The sequence below is a fragment of the Pseudonaja textilis genome, chromosome 5 (genome assembly GCF_049901715.1).
Source record: "Pseudonaja textilis isolate UNSWEBS1 chromosome 5, rPseTex1.2, whole genome shotgun sequence".
NCBI classification, from domain to species: Eukaryota; Metazoa; Chordata; class Lepidosauria; order Squamata; family Elapidae; genus Pseudonaja; species Pseudonaja textilis.
Window position 1 is genome coordinate 2,135,315 of NC_141994.1, and position 23,607 is coordinate 2,158,921.

A 23,607-nucleotide genomic window follows, 5' to 3' on the forward strand; every position below is an offset into this window, starting at 1 on the left:
TATATAAATAATATTTCAGTCATGGTTCAACATTAAAGAATTATCAATAAACTTTAAATTGTGTAAATTAAACAAATAAAATTGGCATGTATAAATTGAACTAAATTATACTTTAAGCTAAATTTCAATGCTAGGTTCTAAACCTAAAATAGATAACATTGCTTGGCTAATTGTGATTTGTACAAGAGGCATTGTTATATCCTGCTTGGGTTAAGTAGCAGTACATAAAGACTGATGAGCCATTCGGAAGAGTGAGTTAATCTCACCCTACCTTGATAGATTATTAAATTGCCCTATATATTCTTCTAACAACCAAAAAGTAAATGTTTTCACAATCAGCCAAATGTTATTTTTAAGATCAACTGAATAAAATTGTACTATGCTTTCTACTAAGAATGGTCCACTGAATTCAAATCTACATTTCTGCTTAGTGTGATATGGATTTGTTTATTGAACCTATCTTAAGTAGTCTCAGGTTCTATCAGCATGCAAGGGATATAATTTTCTACTGGCTTTTGCTGAATTTTATTTGTTATTTAGTCAGTCAGATCAATTATTTAACTCAGTTTTTAATAACTGGCTTTCTGTCATTGTAATTTGTTTTCATAATTTATAAATTTGGTTTGTTTCCATATTTTACAATATCTGTGCGTAGGTTAGAACACTGAAATGTAATACAATATGTTCTAGCTGCTTTAAAACTTTCACAGTCCCTTTCACTGGCCATAGCAGCTGAGGCAAACTGAGGGACAGATTGAAGTGTTCAGAAGCATATCTATATGTTTATTCATTTTATGGGTTTAAACAACAAACATACACCACCACATTTCGCTTCATTCCTATGAATACAAGAAGTATTGCTTACAAATCACCCATCAGTTTAAACAGAGGAAACTTACTTTTTGTTACTTTAGAATTAAATAATCTTACACCTAACCATGGGTAAACACTTGAATTTACAGCACCAAAATTGTTCTGTATATTACATGTGGAAAGTACACTAGACAAGTGATAACTGTAATAGATAATCCAGCTGCCCATGAGGCAGTTAACGGTGGCTCAGTGGCTAAGACGCTGGGCTCGTCGATCAGAAAGTTGGCAGATAATTGGCGGATCGAATCCCTAGCACCGTGTAATGGAGTGAGCTCTTGTAACTTGTCCCAGTTTCTGCCAACCTAGCAGTTCGACAGCGTGTAAGAATGCAAGTAGAAAAATAGGGACCACTTTGGTGGGAAGGTAAATATTCCATGCGCTTTCGGCATTTAGTCATGCCGGTCACATGACCATGGAGGCATCTTCGGCTTTGTAACTGAGATGAGCACTGCCCCCTAGAGTTGGAAACGAATAGCATGTATGTGCAAGGGGAACCTTTACCTATATGTGAATGTAACCAACCTTGTTGCAATTCCGAGAAGAATCTTTTCAAGTAGACTAGTCTCTAATTGTAACAGAGGAATATAATGAAGTGATGTTGGATAAAGATTAGCTGCTGAATTGCAATTATGAATTTACTTACCCTTTTATTCTACGATTATGGGAAGTATCATCATGTCTGTGCCATTTGTGAAATGATGAATTACACAATCCTCATACTTTGAAAACACTTGTGCTGCCTTCACTACACCCATTTCTAAAAGGAATATCCCATAGTGTAGTGGAAATTACAGAAATTGCAGAAGAGAATAAGAGTATATACTTTCCATTACTATTAAAGACAAATATTGTTTATACAAGTGTACAAAGCTTTCAAGGAAATGCAAATTTTGATATTAACTCTGGAGTTTAATTATACAAGCTATTTGAAGTTACAAAACCACTAAGCTTAAACAACTAGCTTAATGGAATTGTCCTAACAATGGTTTCCAAACCAATTAATATAGCTACTGTAATTAAAAGGAATACATATGTAAAATTTATATAAATACAGGTACACATTTTATATATTCATCGATATCAATAAAATTACAAAATGGTCTGTTATACTTGGCAACCTGTTTCAATAATTGGAGCAGCTTTTTGTTAATGATTTTCGAAATACGGCTGACATGAGCTGAATTTTATATAGTCAATATATTTTCTAAACGGAATCAACTAAGTAAATGATTATTTTTTTTTGCAATTAATTCAAATTTATGAAGAGATCAAATGCAAGATGAACAAATTTAGAAGATTAGCATCCGTGAAGCAGGTCACCTTTATATATGAATCTCATAATTTATCTTATGTTTCTTCAAATTCTTGACTCGCAGAATCATATTTTGCAATGAAGTGTTTAAGTTCTTCAACACATCGCTCACCAATCTCATGCAAATTTTGCCTCAAAGAAAACTGAACAAGTTTTTCTAACGTAGGGTCTTTTTCAATCAGCATCTTCACCACGGCACCAAAAGTTTCACAATCCTGTCGGTATACCTAAAATGGGTTTTAGAAGTGCATTCAATGAAACACATTACTCTACAGTATCTACCCCAAACTGAACTAAAGCTAGATTTATAAACCTTATAAAAATAGTATAAATTTATTTCCATTTTCTGGAATGAAGAAAATGTGTTTATATGTAGGAGATGGAGTGGTAGAACATAGGGATGGAAATAAAAGACAGAACACCCTGGATTCTCCACAAAACCACAAGCAGACTAAGTCCAACTCTCCCTTGGATTTTGTTGATACTTAACTCCATGGAGGTACCACCAACCTGTCAGTTTCATGTATCTGCATCCTTTGGTGGAAGAAGGGTGGATTTGTTACACTTGGTTCCTTCTCTATGTATCCTATTTCTTGCCTTGTCTTTTTGTATAAGCTTTTACCTGATTTATATCCATTGCTTGGCATCTCGGGTGCCTGGAAAATTCTCACCTCTTGGGGAATGTTGAGGGTGGAAGGGCCATGGGGATTACAATACTGGACGATGGTCTTGAGAAACTCTTCTCATCTGTTTCTCAGAGAGGCCGGCACAACATCTTCACATCTGCAGATTGGTGGAATCCACATCGGACTGTTGGGAGGGGTTCTCTAAATTTCCTTTATCCTAATTGTATGCTCTGAGGCAGGGGAATCCCCAACCACCGGGCCCCGGACCGCGACCGGTCCGTGGATCATTTTGTACCGGGCCACAAAGAATGAATAACCGTGATTAAAATATATATAAAAATATGTTTTTGCTTCCAGGTGTCTTATTTTGAAAGACAACCACTTCCGCCCTCGCCTAGCTTCCGCGCTTGACTCTTTGGCACGTATTTATCCTGCATCAGCAATGCAAGCTAGCCCTCGCAAAATAAGCCAGAAAAAGAGTTCACTGGAGAGATTTTTTGGAAAGGGTAAGTTACGGGTTTATCGCTTATTTATTTACTGTTATTGGAACCTTCACGCCCCTACTCGGTCCTTGAACAAGTATTTCTGCGTGAAACTGGTCCCTGGTACAAAAACGGTTGGGGACCACTGGCCTGAGGGACCTCAGAGGCCACTTTGAATTCTGACTTGCTTTCATCGCTTTTTAAGAAAAGGTTCCTTTTGAAATACAAGTTTTCAAGAGTCTATACTTGTTCAAAAGCGGGGAGAGAGACCGGTCCTTACATAAAGCAGGCTCTGCAATAGTGGTCAACCCAGAGAGAAAAATGTTTTTCCCTTCCAAATTTTACTCTACCGAAGGGACCCTGCATCAATGTCCGAACAAGGCAGTGAGGGAAATGTCAGCCTTCAATAATCTTTCTTCTGCTTGTCTATCTGGCTGCCATAGCGACATGGGGGGAGGAGGATAAATTGGGCTTTGTGGGGAGGGGAAGAGTGCTGGAGGCTTGACAGGGTGAACTGCAACATTTGGGAAAACTTTATCGTTTATGCTTACTTGCTTACTGCGCAGCCGCAGCACCTTATCTATCCAGGCCAAGGTCAATGGCCAGATGTCTGAATCACCACCTGAAGATGCCCCACATGACATTATACACATCTCAGATTGGATGGCCAGTTTGAACTATGGTGGGTGGGAACGTTGCCATAACTTTGCATGTGCGATTTTCGCGCCTAATGCCTCAGATCTTGAATTCTTTTGATGCTACCACTTGATTTCCAGTAAAAGTCCTTTTCTCTATCTTTAAGGAGGGTATGTTCTAAGTCAAAAGAAGAAAATATACTTATTGTTGAAGGATTTGAAGTGTTGGATATTGAAGTGAAAGGAGCTATACTGGTGTTTGAAGATAGCACAGCATGGACACATGGAAACAGGTAAGAGAGTAAAAAAACCAGAAGCAAACATGTTGATATAAAGTATTGTAATGTCAGAGAAGCAGTGAAAGAAAAGGTAATAGACCTAATTTATTGTCCATCAGAAGATCATTTGCTTGATCTCATGATAAAACCATTGGGTGTACAGAAACACATTAAGCTGTTAACCTCACTGATCAAAATGCCAAGTCGGGATGCATAGAACTCCGATTCATAATGTGGTGTCATGTATTGTGATGGGCTTACCCATGTGCACTGTTAGGTGAGGTGCACTGGCTTGTAGTTTCTTTCAGCATGCAAGGTGCTGGTCATCACATAAAGTTCTGTGTGTCACAGAGCCAGATTATTTCCAGGACTGCCTTTCCTAAGAACATCTACCCATCCTAACATATCATATAGTGTGAACATGACCTGAATCCCTTCCTTTAACCATTACCATCTTATGGGTATTAAGCAGTGTGCCTTTTCCATAGCTACCCCTGTCTTGCAGAACACTCTACCACTTGAAATTTGGCAGGCCTCTACCAACCTAGCCTTCTGAATTGCACCGAAGACCTGATTTCCCCCCAAGTGACACAGACGAACACTATACAGAAGCCTGATGATGGCAGACGAGATTCTGCTGAAACGTTGCGACAACTTTAAAAGCACAACTACAATGACGTGGGAAAATACCTGAACAAAGCTGAATACCATACATGTAAGTACCCACAAAAACTTAAGAATATGTGTGTGTGTGTGTGTGTGTGTGTGTGTGTGTGTGTGTTTAATAGTACATTTATATTTAATATAAAAAATAAAAATTTTATATTAAATATATTTTTTTAAAAAATTCATATTAGTGGTCTTCAGGATTTAAAAGAATGAGATTGATGGTCCCTGAGGTTCAAAAGGCTGGCGGCTCCTGCTCTCAAGTGTAATCTTGTAACAAAGTGGTATCAAAGCACTTGTTTAAAAATTAAGATTTTATTTTTCTTTCCCCTTACTATTTTTCCCTAAAGTGCTTTCCCCCATTTCTTCAAAATTTCTGGAAATGTTATTTTCTTTTCTAAGCTGCTTTTCTCAATATACTGCTCTTTAGGCATACTGGCCCTGCTGCAAGAGTTGCAGTCTCAACATATCTAAAAAGCAGCATATTGGGAAAGATTCAAAATAATCATTTTTACTAGACCCTAAAATAGATGTGGGTCCAAGCAGCTGCTGCTACAGCTTCATAAAAGGGATCAAATATACTTACTCTAGATTTGTATTGCTCTATTGCGTATTTCACCGGAAATTTTCGCTACTTTCACAGTAACAAATATTGAAATTAAAAATAGTATAAAATGATTTAAGGATGGAAGATGAGTTAAACATTTAAATAGAGATGCGAAGAAATGTGTTTTGCTCTCAGCATTTACTCCATTGCACCACAAAAGTTAATAGATGTTCACAAGCAGTAATACTGGAGATAGTCATGACTCTATCCATTCATTATTGAATAGCGTTCCAAAATAAAGTCATGACAAAGCAAATTACAGTGAAAATGCAACCTTATACTTCCTAAAATAAACACTTATTAGGACAGTGAAACAAGCTAACCTCGCGAAGCATTCCTATATATTCTCAATCCAATGAATGTGTGATTTTGATTTGACAACAAAAAACAAAAAATAGCAAAAGCAATTAAACCCTTTTTGTAGTAAAAGTAAGTGCCAGATTTATTTTAGAAATTTAAATCAGTGTAATAAATTAGCTATTTATTTTATCTTAAACTATGTTGTGTAAATCAGTTAAAACTTTGAGTCAAATTGTTTGGCAAAGTTAATTTGGAGGAAAAAAAATCCCTCACAAATATTCATAAAAGTAAACTAAATGTGGCTTACTTGTTCAATTTCCTTTGTCTTTTGAGCAATTGCCTTTGAGCGACTAATATGATGGCTGTCTTCAAATAATTCATTGCTGTCTGTTACACTGGCACCTGTTTCTTCATGGTGTTTTATATATAACGGATCCGAGGATGTGGCCTTTAAAAATGAAGAATAATTTTATGTGGCTAAAATGGATTATATGAAATATTGTTACATTAAATAATTGCCATTAGTTACCTGATTCTTGTATTTCAAGCAATCCTCGCCGTTTACATTAGAACATCAAATGTATTCTACGTATGAAATATGTATGTATGCTTACATTAAACTAGATATCAAAATATATTACAAATCATTGGGTAAACGGTACATAACTCAGATCTGAGGTGTTGTGAGAGCAACCAGATGTATTGCACTGGAAAGTTTGGCCTAGTGATTAAACACCAGTCTCGGAACTGGAAGACCAAGAGTTCTAGTCCCACCTTAGCCACTAAAGTTATATGCGGCTCTTTGGGCCCTCTGCTGCGGCTCTCTGTCACCCTATTGCAGCAGTGGCATGACCAGAGCCTTAGTGCAAGAGCGAAGTGCCCCTGCACTTGCCTTTGTGCAGCAACAGCATTTCCGCTTTTGTCGCAGTACATTTGCTGTTGCCGCCAGCAAAGGGGCTAGGAGAGAATGCCGGAGGCGGATCTTGCAGGGTGGGGGCCATTCCCCAAGCCTGGCCTTCCTCCTCCCTTGTTGGCAGGACCAAGAGAAAGAAAGGGGTAGCGTGAGGAAGCGCTTCCCTCCCCCACCGGGCATCACAGACCAGCGGGAGGGGGAGATGGTCCGGCAGAAGCACTCCCGCTGGCAAGTCGGACGGCGGAGAGGCGTGGCCCAGCTCTCGTAGTGGGACGCTGTTCAGCACATCCAGATGCTAGCTGCCATCTTTAAAATGTGCTTTCTATGGCCTGCGCCTTCCCCGATCTCAGCTCTTTTGCCCCAGCGAGAGCTATGTTTCTGCTCGCTTTCTTTTCCTGTGCCTTCCCTGGGCAGTGATGCCTGGGGCCATGGCCGGGGGGACATCAGAATTGTCAAGGCTGCTCCCCCCACTCACACACACAGCAAGCCGGGCCTGGAGGAGCGCGGAGAATTGCGGGCGAGGGTCAGAAGACACGCTCCGACATTGCCCCAAGCACGCATCTCTTCCACTGATTCATTCTACCCCAGTCCTTCTGCACTCATGTCACATCAACCCCACATAATTTTGCGCACTCACCATGACTTGCACCGCACCACCATGCATCCCTCCCTCCCAACTCTCGCCACTTACGCATCTCCTCAGGCTGCCCGCGTCACCTCTTTTGCACTCTCCCTAGCCTTCATTGTGCCTTTCCTACAATTGCACTCACCCTTTGGTTCCCTTCCATATTCAGCAGCAGACACCTGCTTAATGGCCTGGCATTTGCAACGTCTTTTTTAGCTTCCTCACCAATTTTGGTTGTGGGAAACTGGCAAGAAGTTGCCTGACCTAACAACTGTGAGATTAACAATGGCATTTGGGACGGCCATTACTAAGTAATCACATTTTATGACATCACTTAGCCAATAGAAATTGTGGTCCCAATTGCCATTGTCAGTTAAGTACTACCTGTACTACTTACACAAACCTGCATGGTTGATTAACCTGGAAAATATTATATTATCCAATTAACTAAGAACTAGGACTTTCAAATCTGCCACCCGGGTTGTGTGGGAATAGAAGATTGCTTGTTCAGCTCATACATGACAGTTTATTTCACTACAGGTAGTACAAGAATTAACTAATTACTGATACTGCTATTTAACTGTTGTCGTGAATGGCTACTTTCTTACTTTCAACTTTATATAACATCATTACAGCCTATATCTTTTATATTTAATTGCTAGTTTATTTTTCTTCATTGGGGTCTCAACTAAGGGTAATATTTGATAAATCTCATAAACTGAGTTCTATTGCATCTTTAGGAATATATAACTATTTTTTGAATTCTGTGCATCACATCAACATGATATACTCCCTGAAAACATGTACTTATAATATTTCTTTTTTTTTAAAAGTTAAGATGGAAGAAATTCTGGCTAAGTGTAATCAATAAATATTGGTTATACAGAAGTAATAAAAATTCCGTATTACTAAACTATTAGTTCATACTATATCAGGGGTGGTAATTTTTCCCAAGGGCCGCTACCGTCCCACCGCCCTGCACCACTCTGTCCTGCACTGCTGATAGCCCACTCCCCACAGGCTGTACCGGGACCACCTGCAGGCCAGATGTGGCCCACAGAGTATAAAATGCCCAAGTCTTGCGCAAGTTAAGACTTGCACAAGTTAAGTTGATAACTATAGAATTATCAAATTTAGTAATATGGTGAGGTTAGCAATTAGGAAACATCATCCATTCAACATACGTATATTACTCATTATTTTTCTGTTCAACCTATTTCACATAATTGCAAGCCCAGTACTGAAGGAACTGAGCTACAGGAGGAAAGGCAGAATATAAATGAATGAATAAAATAAATGACCGCGTACAAATGTTTATTAGTGTTATTTTTACTCACATCATACTCTGAAATTTCAGGTGCACTGCTTGCCTCTACCTTCTCTGCCTTTTCAGTTGCCCATCGACTTGCAGCCTCTGCAAGCTCTTTTTCTGATAATCTGCTGCTTTTGTCTAAAGTCTGATAAAAAAAAAACCCAAAGTGTAAATGAAGTTGTATACAATGAGATAGAAACGTTTTAGTGAATAGTTCAAGAATCGTTAAGCAGACTCAAATGTATTACCGCAGCAAGAGCTATGTACTGAATAAAGAATGTTTAAATCCTTCTTCCAGCAGAACTTCTCAACAATAGATCTTCTGCAGAAAACTGAGAAACTTTCCAAAATAAACTAAGGACAAGTGTACCAAGGTACAGAAGAGACTAACTGAAAATCCCATTGCACTTCAGCTTAATGTAACACTTAAAAACATTCTCCATTCAAATTATTTTTACTGCTAAAGATTTAGAACAATTTAGATAATAAGCTTACTTTTGCAGGTGATATTGCTGTAGCTCCTGAAGGAGATACATCTCTTGAAGTCTTCAAACTCTGAGTTGAAGATCTCTCTTTATGTAAAGAGGATACAAAAATATGAGCAGAAAAACATTTTAGCCTGTATGGTTAGACTGAAAGTCTTACAAAACTAAGATTCTATGTGTTGAATATGGATTAGATCTCAAAATATTTTGGTCTGAACAGCTCTCTAACATTCTTAATGATTGAGGCTTATCTTTTAAGTGATTGAAAAAGCATGTGCAGCAATATCTGCTGCATCAAAAAAAAAAAATAATGTTAAAAATATTTGACTTTGTGGACTGTTTGAAAGATTTTGGGGATCACCAGATTTCGCAGACCACACTTCGAGATTCACTGGGTTAGACCAACATTTTTCAACCTATAGTATGGAAACCAGTGGTATGATAAATGAAAGTGGTAGAACAGGTGGCAGAATGTAAGTTTTTAGGTATCACCCTGAAACAAGATCTAACATGGGGGGCAAATACTTTAGCCCTAGAAAAAAAGGCTCATCAACGACTGTATTTTTTTAAGACTTTTAAGATCACAACAACTGCCAGAGAGTCTGTTGGTTGCCTTTTATCGAAGCTCTATAGAGAGCATTTTATCTTATGGCCTCTGTGTGTGGTTTAGGAGTTGAACAGAGGCGGAGAAAAGGGCACTCCAAAGAGTGATTAAAAAGGGCGCAAAAGATCAGCGGATGTCCTCTTCCCTCCTTGGAGGAGTTGTACAACATGGGATGTAGAAGGAAGACAGAAAAGATCTTGAGAGACCCTTCGCATCCAGGCCACTCGTTGTTTGAGATCCTACCATCAGGAAGACGATATATAGAGTGCTGAAAGCCAGGAGAAGTAGATTTAAACGTAGCTTTTACCCAAGTGCTGTGATCAGGTTAAATGCAGAGTTATGAATCTGGTGGTCTTAACATATATATATCCTGGTTGTACAGTTTTTAATTGTTATTTGTTTTAATTTGTTTTACATTGTTATTTGTATATGTTTTTTGGTGTTGTTCAGTTGTATGTTGTGAAAGAGCACCTTATTTCGTTGTTCTCAGGTTTCTGAGTACAATGACAATAAATTTATCTTATCTTATTTTTTATTTTGCTAGTATATAATTACTAGGAAATGGGAATTTTCCTGATAATTAAGATTTATCTTCTTTTCACTTTGTGATCAGCATGAAGTTTGATATATTTGGCATTTTATATACAACATCAATTGAACAGCTTGAATAAACCTCTGCCTTTTCATTTAGACTTAAGAGTACAATAATCTAGATCAGGGGTGTCAAACTGGTGGCCCATGGGCCAGATGCGTCCCACACGGACCACATCCATCCCAAAGGGAAAAAGGGAAAGGGAAAATATATCACAAAACGTCATGTGACAGTGAAGCAATTATGTACAAACTCAATTCAAATAAAGCTGTCACAAAGTTCTAATATAACTTTGCTTTGACAGTCATATTATTTCACTGCTTTAGTATTTTCCAAAATAAAATCAAGGGACTACATTGCATTACTTCTAGGAGCAATTTCACTATGGATCACAAAAACATGTTCACATAATTCTTATTATATTCCTAGCTCAAGACAGATGCAGAGACTGCTTCCTAGATATCCAGGGACAGAACTACTGCTCGAGAGATTTTACACTTGTGTGTAACATCCATACATCCTTTAAGTGGACAATTATTTTCACCAATTAATATTTCCTTCCGTTTTCCCAGCATCATATCTCCTCCATCATCCAGATGACTTCACCCATTTTCTTGGAAACCAAGAAGTGGCAGGGATAAAGAAGAAAGCATATAGTGAAAGCATGCTTCCATGTTCATATAGATAAGGACTCTTTGGATATCATCAACATGCTTACAGGGATATCCTTAAATTATTAAACCTGTGGCTTGAAAATATGTAGTGACATACACAATAAGGAAATAATAAGGAAATGTGAAATTCTGGGTCAGATAAAATTTTAAAGGCCTCACTTACTTTGTAAACAAAGATATAATATAAAAAAAAAACTCAATGAAATGAGAATTTGCAATAAAATATTGCATACCAACAAAACGTGTGTACTGAAATGAAACGACGAGATAAAATAACGAAATTACTTGCTTTTCTCCTCCTCCTTCCCACTCTTCTTTTCCCGTCTGTCGTGTCTTTTTAAGATTAAAGGGTTTTCCTGTCTGCGTACTATGCCAAATTGCTACTTGAAATATTCTTTCAGCTGAGAAAATGTAAAATTACATGGCGCCAAGGACTGATTTTTTTTCCCGGTTTAAAGTATTGTAGTTTTTGTTTGTAAGGATAGCCATTCCAGCTCATGGCTTTGGGTGTGCTTTTCTGAACGGTTAATCCTACATTGCCTTGCAGGGAGATATTTATTTTATGTAAAGATGACATACTTCTGCTATGCTGGGACTGATGGAAGGTGTAGGCTTTGCTTCTGTCAGGTGAGTAACTTCTGCTGCTGACACTGGAGCCAGATCTGCTGTGAGGAGATTCTCTCCGGCCAATCGGTGATTCTCTGAAGTACGGGGAGTCCCTTTTATGTGGGGAGCGATCTCTTGCATACTGAGGATATATGGGTTTCCGCCGTACGCCATCTCTTTAGAAATCATTGCAATAAACAAATAAAAACATTATTCATTTATTCAGCAAGACCAATCTTCTTCTGAATCTTAAGAGAAGGTTCTCAATTCTCTAACCGACAAGGGAGAAATACAATGAAAATCAGGATTTTTGTAATTAAAAAAAAAAAAAAATCACTCGAACAAGGAAAATTATCAACTAAGTGTATAATGGAAAGTATTACAGGGTAGGAGGCAAGTTCTAATTTTGAGCAGTCACAAAAATAATTCATTGCTAATTCGTTTTAGGAATCTGGAAAAAAAAATTTAAATACGTTTTTTACATTTTTAAATATTTACCCATAAAGAAAAAAGGACTTTAAAAATATTTATGACTTAAATCTTTTTTATATTTTCTTGGATTGTAGAAACAATTGTCTAAACCCATTTACTAAACAATAACAAGCAAAACATTTCCTGATCCAGCTCTATATTTTTCTCAATCATTATGTTTTACCTTTATGGAAGTCATTGTTCAGGGAAAAAAAATATGAGGTTTCCTTTGTTCACACTATTTCATACTTTTATATAACGACCAACTGAAATCTAATGAAAACAAAATTCTACTCACTAGAAAACTAACTAGCCAAAGTTAACATTGCCTCTGACCAATCAAAGCACAACATACTAGGGAAAAATACATAAGAATAATAAACAAAACCTCAAACTGAAGAGATACTCATAAAGTTAAGTGGGATATAGCATCTATGCTATATCTTTCAAATGACAGTGGTTCTCCGGATTCGTTAGCCCGCTTTTTTGGCAACCATCTGTCACTGAAGACTTCAATTTGCTGGACTCTCCTGGGTGCCTATATTCAAATCTCAGAGTACCGGTTAATTTAAATGTTCACAAACTGTTTCCATTTTTTTTATTCTAGAGACTTCAGAACTTTATGCAGCTAAATTGAAAAACAATACCTATAATCAGTTGGCCGACTTTCAGAATGTTCTTCTCTTGACCATCTATATCCTGGATCATCCTACAATGGAATATTTCAGCATAAAGAAAAAATTAGTTTCAAGAAGCTAATAGCAATAAGATACTGTGAAACACCACTGAAAAAGATAGTTTTTATAATTTCTTCAAAACATATCGATTAAAAGAAATTTAACATGCCATTAAAATGTATTTAATGTACGAGGGGTATCCTCAAAATAGATTACGTTTTTCGTCTGTAGCAAGAAGGGGCGGAGCTAGTGCGGCCATCTTTGGTCTGTGCGTCCGCCGCTCAGTCTGAATCTAGTCGTGCTGGTGGGAGGTTCGTATCGTTGCCCATTATTTCACAGCAAACGCTTGAAATGTGTGCTGCAATTGAAAATCCCGCGAGTTGTGAGGTGCGATCAGTGATAAGGTTTTTGTTGGCAAAAAACCATAAACCGATTGAAATTTCCATCCTCGTAAGAAAAGCAATTCAGAACAAGCCTAGAGGAAAGTTAAGCTCAAAAATTTTGTTTTTGCATGACAGTGCCCGACCACACATAGCAAATCGGACTCAAGAAGTCCTGAATGCTTTCAAGAATGCTTTGCCTCATCCGCCCTACAGCCCCGATCCTGCACCAGGCGGCTGAATTTTATGACAATGGAATTACAAAGCTTGTTCACCGCTATGATAAGTGCCTCAATTTGTTCGGTGAATATGTTGAAAAGTAGTATTTAAGTGTCACTTTCAAGTGTATATAATAAATGTTTTTTCCTACACTTTGTTTTTTCTCTATCGCAAAACGTAATCTATTTTGTGAATAGCCCTCGTATTTTAAGGGAAAAAGAAATATCAACTGAACAAATATTAAATGCAAAAATAAGAGGCTGATTCATCATATTGTACAAGAAATAGCCAATATATCATTAAAACAGACTGGCAATTGCTATGTATCCAATGTTGTTATTTGCCCTCAGACAATATTTGTGAATGAATTCTCTTCCTCTTCTGAAGCCCATTGCTCCTTCTCATGTTTTTTTCAGAGAAATGGAAGCTTTAAGCATATTTCAAAAGCACAATTGACTTAGTACAGTATGTTCATAGAGTTACAGCACAACATTTAAACGTCCAAATTATTTTTAAGTGCTATTAATGTAACACGGGGCTGTACCTAACAATTGTGGAACATTTAACTTCCAGCCACATATTCATCAGGAAAGGGAAACTCACAATTCTATGTGGTAGTCCACTTCTTCGTTCATGGGCAAAACCTCGACTTTCACCATAGTCTCTGTAGCCTACATGAGCATGGCCATATTCGTATCTATTATAGCCTTCTTCACCAGATCTTTCTGGAAGGGATGGTTTCTTGGATGCAAAACTGACTACTCGATGGTAGTCATCCTAAAATTATATACAATGCCAATCATTAAAAATTATAAGTCATAAAAATAATCTCAAAGATTAACATGGATATTGAAGTTTCAATAAAGCCAGTAAATACGTTAGAAATCAATGTTTCTTATTTTAGTTCATGCCTCTTGTTAAAGAGCAGATGAAGTAGAATTTAATAAGTACTTCAAAATATGTATTTAACTGAACAATAATGATACTAGGCTCATAAAAAATGAACAGATATTTAAAATAATTGTTTTTCTGCAAATTTAGTATCAACCACCATATTATAAAATCTTTACCACTATTTGAAAATTGTTTATAAAATTTTAAATTACCTAGCTGTAACTGTTTAGACCTAACTAAATAGGATTAAAAAAATAATAATAGCATATATGGGAAAAATAGTGGCACGTAAAAACAAAAAATCTTTTTCTGTACAAAATAAACATTGCTATTGGCATCATCCTAAATAAACGTAGACTTTCTAATGGAATACGAAGAATGGTGGTACAAATTTGAGACTGCTCTCTGAGCTATCCAATGAAATAAATAAGAAAATCTGCCTTTGAATAGAGAAAATGATTAGTTTATGCAGTTTTTAAAAATCAAACCAAAAATAAGGTAGAGGCCAGGGCTTCGTAAGAACCACCTCCCTGTTTCTCTCTGTTCCTCTCCAGACCCTTAGGGAAGCTGTATTTGTCCAGTTTAGGGATACTTATATTCACACTGTGCAGTATTATTTTGAGACAGCTGGAAAGATTGCCTTGGAGAAAGGAGCTTGCTTAAAAAAAAAAGCTAAGCAAAGCAAAGCCAAACAAACAAAAAGCCAAACTCAACTCATCCACATCAGAATCCAACAAATAACCCATGGATAGGCAAGAGATTCCAATTATTAATTTTCTGGTAAAGACAATTAGGTCAGATTGTCCCATCTTAGCCAGTAAAGTCAACTGGATGACTTTGAGCCAGTCACTCTCAGCCCAACCCATCCCACAGGGTTGTTATTTTGGGGGGAAATAGGAGGAAAGTATGTGTTGGATATGGTCGCTATCTTAAGTTATTTGTAAAAATAATGGAGGCGGGATACAAATAAACAAACAATTACCACAGTGGATGAGGAGAAGCAAAGTGAGGCAGGCCACATCATAATCATGGGCGGAATTAGGATTTCTGTTACTTTTCAAATTTTAAAAGGAACTTTTGTGTATGTGTGAGAAATGGTGGGAGAGGGGGATGCTATACCGATTTTTATCCACTGATATGGAAGAGAATGCCGTGAACTGGAAAAAAAAGACTTTCGGAGAAAAAAAAAGGCGGATACAGACTGAATATAAAGATTAGTTTCTCCTTCTTGCTTGTCCATTCAAGGATAAGCAACTCACATGATCAAGATAAAAGCTCTATCAAACAGCATTTTACAAAGCCCAACATAGGTATTTAAGAAAGACCGTATTAGGAATGATACCAAGTTTTATAAAACATAGCGTTGTGAACCAGCGTAGGCCTCCTAATTGAGTGTCCGTCCATGTGTGTACTGTAATCCCCATAAGTTTGAGATCATAAATTTAAATTCCTGATCAACAGCTAAAAAGATTAAAAAGAGAAACTCCATAACTATTAGCAATCTGCTTACGTCAGGACGTGGAGGAAGTCTTTCTCGTGGTAATCTTTCATATTCATACCGCTCTGACCACATTTCATCTCTTCTATATGACACTAAAAATAAAGATGTTATCAGCTAAATATATAGGTTTAACTATTTATTAACATGAACTGAATAAAACACTTCTATGAATTAATATGCAAAACTTGCAATAGTTATTTTTAAACATCCAAAGGCTGAGATATTTAGCATTTTTCCTTTAGAAACTTATTCAACATCAAAAATAGGTAAATACTCTCCAGTGCATTATTTAAAAAATTAAATTGTACTTTTGGCTTGAAGAGAAAAAGAGTTTGAATTTCAGATGGAGATTCAATGAAGCCATTTTACAAAAGGAAAAGGTTGTAAGAAATTATAAAAACTTCAGGAATGTGTTGAGAATAATTTTGGAAAAGGGACAAGTTTAATGACAGGATAGGATGCTAGCAAAGCGGTTTTGAGAGGCTATTTTATACAGGCCAATCGCTTCGAGAAGAAAAAAAATCCCAGGAAAAGATGCAAAGAACATTGGATAAAATTAGACAGAAATAAATTCAGCTACAAAAGACACCTACCCATGTTTTTCCCCAAAATAAGACCGGGTCTTATATTGTTTTAAGTCCCAAAATAAGCACTTGGACTTATTTTCAAGGTCTTATTTTTTACATGCACAGGAGGCAGTAAGCCCACTGGTCCCACGCTCTCCATCCCGCCTGCGGCTGCAATTTAACCCAAGTTCTCTGCACCCTGGCTTCCGCCGGCCCTGCTTGCTGGCTCTGCTGACCAGCTGACTGTGTTGCTCTGGCCTTGCGGGCCCTCTTCGCCCTCCTGGAAGTGCTGCTTTCAGCCGTCCTGCTGGAGTGCTCCTGCTTGGTGCAGGGCGAGTCGTCCCAGATCTATGACCTCCAGAATGCCCCCCTGCTGCTGGTGGAGCTGCGCCACCCATGCCTCCTCACACAGCCAGCACGAGAGCTGGTGCCCGCCAGGGCCCGAAGAGTGCTAGGCTCAGTTCGTAGCCTGGAGCAATGAGTAGACCTGCAGAAGGCACTTAGCAACCTGCAAGTGGCAGCAGGTGAAGCGGCATAGCTCCACCAGTGGGAGGTCTACTCCAGAGGTCGTAGATCTTGGCCGATTCATCCAGCAGGGTGGCCAAGAGCAGCCCTGTGAGGAAGGTGAAGAGCGCTCACAAGGCCAGCAGCAGCACGGGTAGTTGCTCGTGTCAATTGCTGAAAGCGAGTGGCGAGCACGTCAAAAGCGAAAAGGATTTGGCTCTTTTCTGAAATGTGTTTGTAGCAGCTGCTGGACATGGAATGGGAGGCCCTGTGCTCCTGCCGCCCTGACATGTTTTGGAAGGGAAATAAAACTAAATCCTGCAATCACTCGCCGCTGCCTTGCAAACCCGAGCAAAGGCAATAGCAGCTGTGCCTTCCTCCCTTCCAAAACATGCCAGAATGTGATCTGAATTAAGACTGGGATTGACCTGCTGTTGAAATGCCTCCCAGCTCTTTCACAAACAGAGGCTGGCTCTTCTCTGCATTTCGCCACCTTCTGTAGTGCAAGAGGCAGCGGGCAGGTCCTGCTTTTTGTTTCGGATGTGCTAGCCGCTTGCTTTCAGCAATTGGGACCGCTGCAGGTGGCATCGGCAGCAGGCACAGGCTTGTTTCTCCCCCCCCCCCACTCTTTTCCCCTCTCCTTCAACCCACCCTAGCCCCCCAATCAGCAGCTAAGGATGAGGAGCTCCACAGCCTGTCTACGAGGCCTCTCAGGAGACATTCTCCCTCCCTGGGAACTGTGCGGGGGAGAGGGGACGGCCATCAAAGGGATGCTGGGAAGGCATTCCCGTGGAAGTATCTCTCTCTCTTTTGCGCGCACACACACACACTTGATCAGATTACCCTCTGCCAGTGCCGTCCCAATATGTTTTGGAAGGGAGATAAAAATAAATCCTGCGGTCTCTCGCTGCCACCGTGCAAACCCCAGCACGGGAAACAGACTTCTCCCTTCCAAAACACACCAGGATGTAATCGGAATAACACCGACAGCAGCGAAATGCTTCCTGAAAGGAGGGAAACGAAATGGGAAGGGCGCCTGTACTTGTAGCACTTTTGTTTTGATTCAGGTGCTGCTGCTGACTTGGCCGAAGCGGCTTTTACACTTTACTTTTTGTATGCCGTGTCTCCCGAGAAAGGTCTTGTGGAGAGGCAGACAAACCACTCCTCCTTAGCTGCGTGGCTTCTCCATCCCCTCCGTTTCTCCTCTCTTCAGCCCAGCCTAGCTCTCTTCCTCCCTCCAACTAGTTTCAAAGAGAAAGAAAGGGTCAGGACAAATCTACAAGAAACAGACCCTTTCTTCCATACTGGGTTCCTGCGAGCAAACTCGGGGAGCAGCCAGTGAAGAGGCAGCCCTTGAGTGACCACTCTCCCTTTCCCTCCTTCTTCCTTCCTTTGGAGGTGAAGGATGAAAAGCCCCATCGTTTCTAGCCGCCACCATCTTTGCTTGTGGAGTGTGCAGCAGAGTTGGAGCACCAGGTTGGATGAGGGCCGAGTGCAGGGGCCACAGCATGGTGCCACCCCCACCCCGCCACCTGCCTTCCCTTGCCTCGACACCGGCAACAGACGGAGACAGAGACGCAGGTGTTGGTAGGGGAGGAATGCAAACTGGCCCACCGGAGGCAACACATGTTTGCTCAGTAGGGATTGGGGACTAGCCGGACCAGCTGAGGGAGCCCATTTCTCATGTTTGGCTGGGCCCACGCAGAGGTCAGGCCTTGGGGCACCACTCTGAGCAGGTGCTGAGCTGAAGGCGGGGGAGGGCCACTCTCCTTACCCAGTTGCCTTCCGCCGTTTCTCACCAAATGTGCGTGAGAGAGAAACGGCAGAGAGGAAACCCTTTCAGTCAGCATTGCCTGCAATTCAGTTGGCTCAGCTGGTCTGCGGGCTGCAGTTAAGGGACTGAGCAGCCATGAGGTGACCATGGAAGGGAAGGGCTGCCTCCTCTGCTGACCATGCCCACCCCTTCACTAGGGCTTATGTTTGGAGTAGGGAGTATATTAGGCCCACCCCAAAAAATCAGGGGAGGACTTACTTTCGAGGGAAGTTGTATTTTGGGAAAAACACAGTATAGATCCTAAAATTTTACATCACATTAAATTGTTATGGCAACAATTATCCGTGTTAATTGTTCAGGAAATAGAAACAAAATCGAATTACACAACGCAAAGGCATTTTGAATTTGCAGATAAACCAGACAGGTTAGCATATAAATTAAGAAAAAAAAGACAATGTTTGGGAAAATTTGCAATGGTAACAACATAATAACAGGCAATGAACTTATTAAAAAGTTTTTTTCATAATTTGTATTTAAATTTGTATAAAAGACAGGAATTCGATATGTTAAAAATAGACTAATACCTTTTAAGACAACAGTTACCTAAACTATAACAAGCTCAGAAGGACATGATTTGTTGTTGGGATGCCACGCCATCTTATGGTACAAGGGAACTAAAACACAGGGGTATTTCAGAAGACATTATATACGAGAGACTTTGGTATTAAACTGGGAGAAGATTAAAAAGCAATATTATTTAAAAATTCCAGTCTGGTTATGCTATGCTATGAGCTCTCAGGCAATGAAATAAGCTCCCTAAGGCAGCGTACTTGGCTCCTACTCTCATAGCATTTGGGAACATAGGAAAAAAGCACCTCTTTCACCAAGCTTTTGTCAGTTTCGTGATTGAATTTTATTTTATTTAACTGAATCAATTTTATTATGTTTTGTGGTTTACTTTTTACAATTGTAAGCTTCTTCAATGTTGTAATGAATGTGTAAATGTAATAATGAACAAAAATGTTTTGAAAATTCTAAGGTTTACAGTCATTCTAAAGTTTTTTTAACTTAGAATTGGGACATTTTTTATGTTAAAACTTTTTTTCTAATATCTACAACATTTTTGATTCATATACAAATCTACATTCTTAGCTCACTTTCAGTCACGTACAAAGCAACAATTTCAACAGATATATGGATGAAAGTATATTTATAATGTATACTTTATAATGTATTTATAAAGTATATTTATAATGTATATACCCATCATAAACTGTCCACATATCAAGTATAGTGAGTAGTATTGTGAATATTTATCTTAATCATAAAGCAGTGCTTTCATTTCGATACATCGTTAAGACACAGATAAATAAACTACTTAACTGAATTGCAAAAGCATAGCGTCAAGGGATGGCATACAATATTGAAAGGCCAATCCTTTTCAGAATATTTGTTTCTACTGACTATCTAGTACGGCTTCATAAAAGGGATATTATAGAGGAGAAACCTGGAATCTCACTATAAAGATTAAAAAGAAGCATGCAGTAGTTTTCACATGACCTTTAAAATGATATGTGCATGTTGAGGAGGTTTTTATTTTTTTTAGTATCACTTCACAAATTACAATTTTGTTATCAAATTGGAGGGGCTCATGCTTAATGATTTACATGGCACAGATTACGCACTCCTAGTTTAGGAAATTACAGCTAGCCCCCTCATTTAGCAATTTCCTTGTTTAGTAACCATTCAACATTATGACAATAATGAAAAAAGCTTTTTTTATGACAAATCCTTGTATTTACAACTTTAGAAAATCTGTGAGTAACAACATAAGCACAATAGCATGATTTTCACTTAGCAACTACTTTGCTTAGCAACCAATTTGCCAATCCTAATTGTGATGCTAAAGGACTATCTGTACTGGAGACAACGTATTTCTGAATGACATTTTCTCTTCTTACAATTCTCATCTCTCAAAAATCTGCCATCTTGAATTAAAAGATTCACTTGAACAGAATTCAATTAAAGGAACAAAATCATTAACAAGCAATGATCAAAATTAAGAATTGGCTAGAAGAAATTATGAAACAAAAAATCAAGATGAAACCAAAAATATTTTTATGGGGTATATTAAGATATAATATCTTTAAAAAACTTCCAATACATTATACTTCATATAATAACCGCGGCCTGAATTGCCTTTGCCCAGAACTGGTAACAATACTCCTTCCGACATAATGATAATAAAATAGGTTTTAGAATGTGCAGAAATGGATACGTTATTGATGGAACTAAAAGATAGAGAAGAAACGGAGTACTATGAGATTTGGAATTTATGATACAATTGGTTGGAAGGTAGACACAAAGCTGATAGATGACAGGTATGTAGGAGTTAGAGTAAGATGAGATATTGTTTGTAATCTTGTAAATATTTGGTTTAAGTTGAATGCAGAAACAACTGTGTAACCTATAGTAGCAACCTACATAATTAGAAAGTATGTCAATATGAGTGAACACCGATACTGGAACACTGTAATGAGTGGAAATGTGTTTTTATGATGAAAATATGATTAATAAATTTTATTTATAACATTTTAAAAAATAACAAGCAACGATCAAAGTATAAAGCTAGAATTTAGAAAAATAAAAATCAATTTAAACAGCATAATTTACTTCTACTAGAAGTCATTCTACTTTCATTGTCAAAAAAGATGTTTTAAAAAGCTTACTTACTTCTGTGCTTCTTTCAACTATGCTTTAATCCCAATCCAACTAGTTCCTGCATATTAAAAAAAACCAACATCTTAGAAAAAAGGCCAATAATTTAAACTCTCAAATGAATAATCAAATACACTTTACTGGGATAAAGGCAAGGATACTTGTGCTGCACCCAAATCAGCCATACTTTCCAGTCACAAGTTGAAAACCTTTTTCAACTGATTTGTGGAGCACAATACTCCATGGCTTTCTATTCCACCCATTCATTTCCCATTCAAACAACTATAATGTATAAACACAGCTTCTTAGCATATTTAAAATGTTTAAAAAGTGGATTAATTCGCTAAAGCTCAACCACCTCCCTACAGTGATTCAAACTGATGCAATCTATTCACACAATTCAAAACCGCTTTTGCAGCTTGTGACTTCCTGCCAGCTTCCTCCTTGACTTTGCTTGTTGGAAACTGGCTGTGAAGGTTGTAAATGGTGATTGTGAGACATTTGTGGCCATTGTAAATATATGTTGGTCTTGAGGCAACCAAATCACATGACCAGGAGCGTACTTGACAGAAGCAATTTCAAGGACCAATCATAAATTTCTTTTAAGTGCTATTATTGTAACTTCGATCGCTTCAACTTCATTGGTAAATAAAGATACTTATAATAAAGACAGGCTTTGTATCACTTCAGTGATGGCTGGCTGTGCTATAAAAGTGTAAATAGTTACCATGGAAATGCTGCCCTAGATTCAAATCCATAGAAAACAATTAGCTGTAGATACTTGCATCTAAATTTGGTTGTGCGTCTGATTTTACCTTTGATTTTTGATGTATGTAGCTTCTTTAGTAGTATAGGACTAGGAAAATGATGAGAAGGAAAGAATTGTAATCTGTACTTCTTTTTTCATTTTCCAATTATAATTTAATTCTTAAATCACAATACTGAAATTAAACGTGTTTTAAAAGAGTCTTGCAACAACAACAAAAAGTAATAAACCATCTATTGTAATGCAGTTCAAAAGTGTTGAATTTGGGAGATCCATTCAAGTCCATCTTTAACTATGACAGCTACCTGGATGACTTTGGAGCAGTCATCTCACGGCCAATGTACTCAGAGGCTTGTTGTGGATAGAAGATACGGGAGCACAGAATTTATGGCTATTACTTTACCTTCTGAAAAAGAATGATGGATAGAAATGTAGTACTGTAAAAAAAAAAAAAAGGTTTACCTGCTTGGCAGTGTTTGATAGGATGAGGAAATAGCAGGTAGGAGCAATCTATTGACTGGCTGTCGGAATTAGATACCGTTCTTTGACAACAACAAAAATTCCAAACTGAGCACAACCTTGCAACAATGAGTTAGCTTTAAACCACTTTTAGGGGGCAGCTCATTAAATCGGTGACCAACACTGAATATTGAGCCACGAGGTTTGGTGCCCTGTACTAAATCACCTCATTAGCGAAGAAAATATATACCAGGGGTGGGCAACTATGGCCCTTTATGAATTATGGACTTCAACTCCCAGAATTCCTGAGCTAGCGTGGCTTGCTCAGGAATTCTGGGAGTTGAAGTCCATAATCATAAAAGGGCCATAGTTGCTCGCCCCTGACATATACAGTACTGCGTGTAGGAGGAATAAAAGAATCACCCCATTACACAGGCGGTAGGGACTTGCATCACAGGGAACTAGCCTACAGACTTGAATCGCTAATTGTCAACAAGGAAAGTTGCGCGAAGCAGCTTTCTTGAAGTCAGATCCGAAGTCTGATAAAGCAGGCGTCTCCAGCCTTGGCAGCTTTAAGACTTGGGGACTTCAACTCCCAGAATTCCTCAGCCAGCAAAGCTGGCTGAGGAATTCTGGGAGTTGAAGTCCCCAAGTCTTAAAGCTGCCAAGGCTGGAGACCCCTGTGATAAAAGGACAAAAGCGGCCCAGAGCTCCAAATCCTAAACGTGAAAGCCGATCCGACTGAACGAGCCGATCTCCCTTTCAAACGATCCGAGCCCAGGCCAACATTGCACTTACCCTTCTAGTCCATGCACCGAGCGCGCTAACAAAGCAGAAGGAAGCTCCTGCATGAGCGGGGGGAGGAAAAAAAAAAAGCCGAGGAGGGGGCGTCGCAGCACGTCGCTCGGGACGGAAAAAGCAGAAAGAAGCTTTTCGCTTCCCCACCAAGGCCACCCAACCGGTCAACCCTTCGCCCAGCGCCTGAGCCGGTCCGAAGCCCAAAACCAAGTTCCCCCGCCGCAAATCAAAGGCTCGCTTATTACAAGCGCTGTGATCCGAAGCTTCCGGCGCGCCGGTGACGTCACCGG

At 38.8% G+C, this 23,607-nt stretch overlaps 1 protein-coding gene across 1 annotated transcript; it reads right to left on the minus strand.

Moving 5' to 3' along the window:
- Positions 1-754: 754 nt before the first annotated feature.
- PPHLN1 (periphilin 1) lies at positions 755-23,606 on the minus strand. The gene is made up of 10 exons (XM_087933978.1): positions 23,318-23,606; positions 21,310-21,355; positions 15,742-15,824; positions 13,941-14,114; positions 12,709-12,770; positions 11,564-11,766; positions 9,125-9,201; positions 8,655-8,774; positions 6,087-6,227; positions 755-2,412 (listed from the first exon to the last, which is right to left on the minus strand). Coding segments are annotated over exons 2-10 (1,053 nt in total). The 5' UTR covers positions 21,311-21,355; positions 23,318-23,606; the 3' UTR covers positions 755-2,220.
- Between the last annotated feature and the right edge of the window lies 1 nt (position 23,607).